The following is an 8,133-nucleotide window of genomic DNA, read 5'->3' as shown; positions in this document are numbered from 1 at the left end:
CCTCCCAGGCTGGTTTTGACCAGAGTTCGCCTTTCCTTAGCTCTCGTGGTGCTTTGGGACTCGGCAACTCCAGCCCACCTGATGCTTCCACCAGTATAAAGAAGAGCTAGGCAGGGCAAGAACCCCCCCCCCAAAAAACCCCCACCCTCTGCTGGAGAGAGGCCTCTGCAAGGGGCTCCAACCAGAGGTTGCACCTTGGCCCAGTTTTTCTGGAAGTGAGAAACCCTTGTGGTGGACCTGTCCCCGTCCCACTCAGCTGATCTCAGATTCCAAGGATCAACAGATGGGGGTGTTTTGGTTTTGGTGTGGTAGGCCGGAATCCTTGGCACTCGAGTCTGGAGGAGGTTGGAGAAGATGTGGCGTGAGAGGCTGGAAGCCAACCAGAGTCTGGCACCTCCAGAGGTGTTGAGTGACTCAGGAGATGACAAAGAGCCACTTATTAAGACACAAGAGTGTGCAGGACTATGAGCAGACAAGATTATTGGAAGAGAAAGCGGTTAGGTGTGAATAGATCTACAGAATACTTGATCACGCCATGTCGCTATATAACAGAAGGCCTGGCGATGAGTCGGTCTGAACGGCAACATTCGAACAATGGAAGAGTGTGGACTCTGTGACTGAGAAATCAATTCTGCTACGAGACATCCTTAATAGCTGTAATCTGCTGCTCCAGGATTTCTGCCAAGATGCTGAGAGTTGGGTGATTAATAGAATTACTTCAAAGAGACTTTTTAATGAGTTTTTGGTCTCTGGCCTGAGATGGCATTTATCTGCTGGTCATTAGCTTTGGAACACTGCCCAGTATGGACTTAAAATCCCTTTTGACATTTAACCATTTTATGCTATGACTTATTTGAACAATATATCTCAAGTTTATCCCTTCCGGCTGTGTGTATGTGGGCTTCAATTCCTGACGGCTTCTCACCTAGACAGAACAATCCTTAGTGCCATCACTTGATCAGCCAGGCCCACGACTGTCAGCTGAGGATCACTGGGGGATAAGAGCCACTTCAGCCGACTTGTTAGAGTCTCTCTCCTCGCTGGCCTCTTGCCAGACCCTCTGCACAACCAGTCTGTGTTTCCACCAGCGCCTCTGGCCACTTCAGCTTCTGCCAGAACCCCTTCCCAAGCAGGTATGTGCCACTGATATATTCTCAGACACCGCGGCAGCTCTTGGTAGTCTTTTGGTGTCCTGCTGCTCCAGAACAAATGCAGTGGCTATGGGTCAGTGGCCAGAGGCACTCGTTTGCACAGCCTGTTACAGGTTGGCAAGCTGCAGGAAACATTCCCATCCGGTCATCCTGCAGGTTGACCCCCAGCCAGTCTCCAACTCTGTGCCCACTTTTGAGGGAGGCAGAGGTAAAGAGGGGGGCAGCCCTCCAGGCTTCGGTGGCTTTGAAAGCATCTTCACTTTACAAAATGGTTTGGCTGCCTTTGCCTTGCAATGCACGCCCCTTCAAGAGAAAATGGTTTGTGTGTCCCCCGTTCCCCCCCCCCGCGAGTGGAGGCGCGGCTGCCCCGAGGCCACGGGTGAATCTGCCGATTCATAAGAACAGGGACTCTGGCCCACCCTGCCCCCATTTGTGCATGCACATCCCCCCCCCTCCGGCCTGGGGGAGCTCTTGATAAAAGGCAAGTGGGGAGCACCACCCTGCTAAACTGTGCGGCTGTCCCCTCCCCCTCCCAGCAGCGGTGGCATCAGGCCCCCTCTCCCCCCCCCCCTGGCTTCTGCCCCTCTTCCATGCCACGGCCAAGTCTGGTCATAGAGTTGTCAGTGCCTTCCTAGACCAGCTCTTCTTTTGCCGAGCCCAGAGGCAGCTCCCCCTGCAGGGACTGGGATGCCTGGGCACGAGGCTGCCCTGTGACCTGTCCGGCTGAGCCCACTCGCTGGGCAGAAGGGAGCCCACAAGGCGTGGAAGGCAGCCTCGGTCCCAGCAAAGGAGGCAGGATGATGGCCAGCCCCCTTTCGCAGCCCTGGTGCCCTTGGCTGGCCTCAGGAAGCCCACCTTCCCCTCCTCACGGTCTCCAGGTGACACGTAGGCTGCGGCTGCTGTTCCTGGCTGGGTGAGAAGCAGGTGGGGCTCGAGGGGCCGGCCCAAGGCACCTCCGGCTCTGGCGGCAGCAGCGGCAGGACGGTGAGTGGCCAGGCCCTTCCTTGGCTGTTGTTACAGGGTGCAGAGGAATGGGAGGGGGGGGCTCACTTTGGGGAAAGAGCTTCAGCCTGGCTGCTTGTTGCAAAGCAGCAGCTTGGGAGCAGAGGGGGTGCGGGGGTGTGTGTCAAAAGCGGCGTCCTGGGCCTGGTGAGCCTCCAGGGTGGCGGGAGGACTGAGGCAAGTGCCCAGTGGCGGTTTGGCTTCCCTGTGGCCCCCTAGCCTTGTTCCGGCATTCTGCGTGGAGGCTCCTTCCACGGAATGGGGTGAGGGGAGTGCAGGGGACTTGTGCAGAAAGGGGTTTGGGGAGGCAGCAATCAGGCCAGGCAAAGGTGGCCAGCTGTGCCAGGCTCACAGAGGTTCTTGGCAGTGGCTCCTGGGGCAGCTGTGCAGGGGGCCTCCAGTTAATTGGCCTAGGAGACGACCGATCCCTTCCACCCCCGTCAAGTTGGAGGGGGGGCCTCTGGGACGCCTGGGCATCGGCCGAAAGGCTCCGGGCTTCCTCCTGGGAACTCCCTGGCGATCCAAAGGCCAAACAGGCCGAGGGAAGGGGCGCCACGAGGAGGATCCCGGCCCTCTTGGGAGCACCTCTCTCCCTTCTTCCCAATTGCCAAAACGCCTACGACTCATCTGAAACGGAGCCTGAACTCTGAGTTGTTAGACCTCTGAGGAAGCGCTGAGACAATTATTTCCCCTCAGTAATGAAACACATGCAGATTGTGAATCGAAATCTAACTGCAGGCAGCCATGGGGCTCCAGAGGCAGCAGGCCAAGGGGAAGTGTCCCTCGCCTCTCCTCCCAATGATTTCTCTCTGTTCCAGGAAGGAAGGAAGGAAGGAAGGGGGAGAGAGGGAGGGGAGGGAGGAAAGGGAGGGGGAGGGAGGGAGGGAGGATCCTGCTGGGCTTAGGGACAGAGGAGGAAGCATTCACTTATAGGCAGCCTGAAGACAACGGACGACATCTGGCGCTCACAACAACCTCCACGGAGGCGGCCGTGGGAGTCTGCTGAAAGTGAGCGACTCCAAAGGCAAGCATCTCCCTAGTATTACCTGTATAGAAAGCCTGTCTAGGGGGGGGGGGCTGGACACCCCCACCTGCAGCAGAATCTCCTGGAATAAGAAATCCTGACCTCCCGGTTCCATCTAGGCGGCTTCTCCCCACCTACCCCCCCCTGCTGCCCTGGCCGCCATGCAGTTCCGTTCCCCAAGACCCAGAGCCCAAATGCCAAACACGCAAACAGCCAGAGGCTTTGGGCCTTTTGATAGAGACAGTGCAGCAAAGTCACTTGCCAACGTAGTTGTGCTACCTGTGGGCTTGAGTCGTGCTCCAGGTACCCCCTTATTGGGCCCCACCCACTTGATAATCTCTGAGACCCTGGACTCAAAAGGTTTCTTCCTTTCTTCTCACCCGCCTCCTTCAGGCCGCTACTGAAGATCCCTATGGCTGAAAGGGACTACGATTACCTTATCAAGTTCCTAGCCCTCGGTGATTCTGGGGTTGGAAAGACCAGCTTCCTTTACCAGTACACAGATGGGAAATTCAGTTCCAAATTCATCACAACCGTAGGCATTGATTTTCGGGAGAAAAGGCTGGTGAGTCAGCACGGCCTGCTTCCTTCCCCACCACATCCTTCCTTCCTTCCTTTTTGGGAGAAGCTGGACTGTAGGTGACCCGTGCAGAAGGCTCTTTCAAGAAACCGCACCCTGTGTTGGGGCAGGCGGACGGCTGGAGACGCAGAGACTCCCCTCCCTACTTCCCCAGCCACCAGCTTGGCTTTCACCGGCCTTCACTGCATGGGGGGCATCATTGACCAAGACCACCACCTAGGGCCAGGCCCGGCTGCAAGGGAAGGACGCAGAGAGAGTGCCAACCTCATATGCTGACCGTCGTCATGACACCAGGCTCCAAGCACGGGAAGAGCAAGCCCCCCCCCCCTTCTCAACCACCCTCTACCGCCCGCCCTTCCAAGAGTGGAAACTGGGGGGAAGACACGCCCTCCAATCCAGTGGCCTCTTTCCGCTTGTCCAAGAGACGTTCCTGTACATTAAAAGCAAAATAATATTTATTCACAGTGGCCCAAGTTCAGGCATGTCCGAGGCAGGGCCTGGGCGCAAGGAACGTCGGTGCTACCGCCAGGCGGAGGGCGGGTGGCAAACACCAGCTGCAGCTCTGGGCCCGTGGTAGGCGCACTATATGGACATGCGCCACAAACACCGGCATAACAGGATTCCACGGAGAGGGGGCCGCGTAATAGGAAAAGGGGGAACCAACCTGAAAGCACCCCCTCCCCCTTTTTTCTTTTCCTGGGGCAGCATAATGGGCTGGAAGGCAAAAAGACTGACCTTTCTGGAGGGCCTGGGCAGGGAACCATTGCAACAGCCTCGCCTGGGAAGGCGGCCATGCGTTTAGCACCGTAGATTTACCACCTATACAAACATCCACGAAACACCAGGAAGCAACGGATCCTCCTCCGCTCTCTGGGCCTCCTCAATGCACTGGGGAGGGTGGGGGAGAGAAAGATCCCCGTCAACTGAGACCCTCACAACGCTTCCTCTCGGAATCAGGTGTACCGACCCAGCAGACCGGATGGTGGCAGCGGCCAAGGACAGAGAATACACCTTCAGTTGTGGGACACGGCAGGGCAGGAAAGGTGAGCAGGTCTGAAAAGTGGACCCAACCCCCCACCTCCAATTCGCGCCCCGCCCCCCCTGGAACCAGTCGCCTCCCGGATGTCTGGTGCCAGTCACTGGGCTTTGGCCTGGGGATTTCTATGGCTGGAGACCGTGGGCAGAACCGCAGGGGCCCCCCCAGGGAGGAGGAGGAAGTTTGTTTATGTATTTATTCATCCGATTTGTATGCCGCCCCTCTCCGTAGACTCCCTTACCCCTTTCAAAACTTCAGACCAGTGTGTTGCTTTCAGTGAGGAAGCCTGGGGGGGGGGGGGTGTCCGGGCGGAGGGGACCGGCTTCCCCTTGCTATGAACCCCGGCCAGCAGGGTGAGCCCCGTCCCGTCGTCCCGCTTCTCGGCAGGTTCCGCAGCCTGACCACCGCCTTCTTCAGGGACGCCATGGGCTTCCTCCTGCTCTTCGACCTGACCAGCGAGCAGAGCTTCCTCAACGTCCGCAACTGGATGAGTGAGTCTCGCCCCCCTTGCAGCGGCCGTCGGAGGGAGCCCCTTCTGCCCCCCACCCCTCCCGGGGGCCTCTCCCTCCCCGGGGCCTCCAGCTGCATTCGCCTCCGTCTCCGGCAGGCCAGCTGCAGACCCACGCCTACTGCGAGAGTCCCGACGTGGTGCTGTGCGGGAACAAGAGCGACCTGGAAGGGCACCGCGCCGTGAAGGAGAACGACGCCAGGCGGCTGGCGGGCAAATACGGGCAAGTGGAGGCTCCCGGGACGGGGGGGGGGGGCAAGGGCCTCCGGGAGCCGCCGCGCCCGGCCTGACGCCCCCCGACGTGCTTGCAGGGCGCCCTACTTCGAGACGAGCGCCGCCAACGGCGCCAATGTGGCCGCGGCGGTGGAGTCGCTGCTGGGGCTGCTGATGGAGCGCATGGAGCGCTGCCTGGACGGCGCCCCCCACGCCGGACGACCCCCCGATGGCCCCGCCCGGACGCCCGCCCTGCCCGACGCCCGCTGCGGCTGCTGAAGAAGGAGCCCCCCCGCGCGCGCGCAATAAAGCCGCCCGAGGCCCAAACTCTCCCTCCGCGTCTTTTTCGGCCGCCGTTTCGCCACCGCCGGAGGGGGAGGGGGCGGGCCTCTATGAGGACTAGCGCCTCGGGACCAAGAACCCAAAAGCGTCAAGAGGGGCGGGGCAACAGCCCTCCCGGCGTGGCTCCTCCCACTAAGGGCCTCACTCGGCGGACGGAAGCCGAGGGGGCGGTGCTTCCTCCTGATCAGGAGAGTCGCACAATGAGGCTGCAGCGGCCTCCAGCCGGCAAGGGGCGCAAGTAAGACAAGGCGTCGCTCTAGCCAGACTCCCCCCCCCACCCGAGGCGCTCTTCCGTCTTCTTCTTCGCCGCCGCCGCCGCCATGCGCGTGGAGAAGTGCTACTTCTGCTCGGCGCCGGTGTATCCGGGCCACGGGATGCTCTTCGTCCGCAACGACTGCAAGGTGAGTCGAGGGGGGCACCCTCCCCCCCCGAGCGCCCCCCTCCCTCCCCCATCCCCCCCTGAGCCCGGCTGTCTCCTCGCAGGGCTTCCGGTTCTGCCGGTCCAAGTGCCACCGGAGCTTCCAGAAGAAGCGCAACCCGCGGAAGGTGCGCTGGACCAAGGCCTTCCGCCGGGCGGCGGGCAAGGAGCTGGCGGTGGTGAGTGGGGGGGAGGTGGTGAGTGAGAGGGGGGAGGGGCGGGGGTGAGGGGGAGGTGGGGGAGGTGGTGAGTGAGAGGGGGGGCGGTGAGGTGGCGGTGGGGGAGGTGGTGAGTGAGAGGGGGGAGGGGGCGGTGGTGAGGGGGAGGTGGGGGAGAGGTGGGGGAGGTGGTGGGTGAGTGGGGGGCAGGGGGGCGGTGGTAAGTGGGCGCCCCCCCCCCGAGCCGCCTCTCCCGCCGTGTCTCCCCACGCAGGACCGGTCCTTTGAGTTTGAGAAGCGGCGCCACGAGCCCGTGAAGTACCAGCGGGAGCTGTGGAGCCAGAGCGGTAGGCCCGAGGGAGGGGGGGGGCGCGGGAGGGAGGGATGGAAGGGGGGGGGGTCCACCGGTCGCTCTTCCTCTTCTCCTCCTCCTCCTCCCCGGCTGAGGCGCGGTGCTTCTTTCCTCCTGCAGTGGAAGCCATGAAGCGAGTGGAAGAGATCAGGCGGAGGCGCCAGGCCACCTTCGTCTGGAACAGGTGGGAGTCGGCCTGTACAAAAACCTCCTTTTGGGGGATCTGCCTTTTTAATTAGTGGGGGGAAATGCTGGTGTAGCTGTGAGTGTCTCAAAGTAAAACGCTTTTCCTCTTCTCTCTCCTCCAAGATTAAAGAAGGGCAAAGAGCTACAGAAAGCGCAGGACATCAAAGAGGTCAAGCAGAACATCCACCTCATCCAGGCCCCCCACGCAGGTGAGCAAGGAACCCAGGGTGGCTGCTGCAGAGTGGAGATGCTCGGAGGGGCTTGTTTGGCTAATCCCCCCAAACTCTGTCCTGGCCTAAATGGCCTGATGCTTTCGGGGGTTTGGCTGCGATCTCCACCCTGACTGGTTCCACCATTTGCTTAGCTGTGATTTCTTTCCTTCAGGCAAAGCCAAGCAGATGGAGGAGAAGATGGTCCAGGTGTTACCGGCCACAGTAGCCATGGAGGATTCTTGAAGAGTTATGCTCTTTGCCTTCTGGCCTATTTAATTTGGGGGGAGGGGCTGGGGCTAGTGTTTATATTTCATGAGCTGCAGATTCAAGGGGAATACCTGTAAACCAAGTATAGAAATGATAAAGGATCAGAAATGATGATTTGGTTCAAAGATTTTTCAACTAAAGCCAATTTGAGGGTTAGAGCAGCTGTCTGCATAGGAATTAGCCTTCAGATCCCTTCAAGAAGTAGGCAATGGAGTGTTGCGACATGGCTGGACCATCTCGGGCATCTGGACAGTTACTCAGCCTTTAAGAAAGCAGATGGAGTGCAGAGGCTGAAGTGCCATGGCTGCTTTATGCTCCAAGCTGCACCATTGAATATGCCCTCTGATGGGCTGCTGATATGTTTCTGACATATGTGGGCAAAAGTGGCATGCAGCTCCTGGAATTCAAAACAAGCCCTACACGGAGGTGCCTTCCCCACCTGGAAGGTCAGAGCTTGGTCATAACTCCTTCTTGTCGACCTGCCTGCCAAGTGAGCCACCCGGCAGCCCTGGCAATCCCCAACTGTAAAGGGACTTGGTTGGAGAAGCAGAGATGGTGATAGCCAGGGAATAGGCACACATTTAGGCAAGTGGCTGGTGGGAACCTTCTGTACAGAACTCTTCAATATCTATCTTCATAAACGACTTAGATGAAGGAATAGAAGGGGAAACTACCAAATTTGCA

The 8,133-nt window shown here is 59.4% G+C and overlaps 2 protein-coding genes across 4 annotated transcripts; both read left to right on the top strand.

Annotated features, from left to right (window-relative positions):
* The first annotated feature begins 190 nt into the window (after window positions 1-190).
* Window positions 191-5,841, top strand: RAB27A (RAB27A, member RAS oncogene family). Of its 3 annotated transcripts, none has more exons than XM_070762249.1 (6): window positions 191-1,133; window positions 3,571-3,742; window positions 4,715-4,800; window positions 5,181-5,284; window positions 5,401-5,524; window positions 5,613-5,841. In XM_070762249.1, exons 2-6 carry the CDS (start codon window positions 3,590-3,592, stop codon window positions 5,791-5,793), a joined length of 648 nt encoding a protein of 215 aa, XP_070618350.1. In that variant the 5' UTR covers window positions 191-1,133; window positions 3,571-3,589; the 3' UTR covers window positions 5,794-5,841. The 3 variants fall into 3 exon arrangements, with proteins under 3 accessions (XP_070618350.1, XP_070618349.1, XP_070618348.1); XM_070762248.1 differs by lacking the exon at window positions 191-1,133 and adding an exon at window positions 1,884-3,177; XM_070762247.1 differs by lacking the exon at window positions 191-1,133 and adding an exon at window positions 1,890-2,135.
* Window positions 5,842-6,125: 284 nt separating this feature from the next.
* RSL24D1 (ribosomal L24 domain containing 1) lies at window positions 6,126-7,560 on the top strand. Its single transcript, XM_070762250.1, has 6 exons — window positions 6,126-6,257; window positions 6,340-6,453; window positions 6,707-6,779; window positions 6,905-6,968; window positions 7,094-7,179; window positions 7,355-7,560. Exons 1-6 carry the CDS (start codon window positions 6,177-6,179, stop codon window positions 7,423-7,425), a joined length of 489 nt encoding a protein of 162 aa, XP_070618351.1. The 5' UTR covers window positions 6,126-6,176; the 3' UTR covers window positions 7,426-7,560.
* The last annotated feature ends 573 nt before the right edge of the window (window positions 7,561-8,133 follow it).

The sequence above is a fragment of the Erythrolamprus reginae genome, chromosome 10 (assembly GCF_031021105.1).
Source record: "Erythrolamprus reginae isolate rEryReg1 chromosome 10, rEryReg1.hap1, whole genome shotgun sequence".
In the NCBI taxonomy this organism is placed as follows: Eukaryota; Metazoa; Chordata; class Lepidosauria; order Squamata; family Dipsadidae; genus Erythrolamprus; species Erythrolamprus reginae.
The sequence above is the reverse complement of the archived record's forward strand: the minus strand, read 5'-3'. Positions and strand labels throughout refer to the sequence as shown.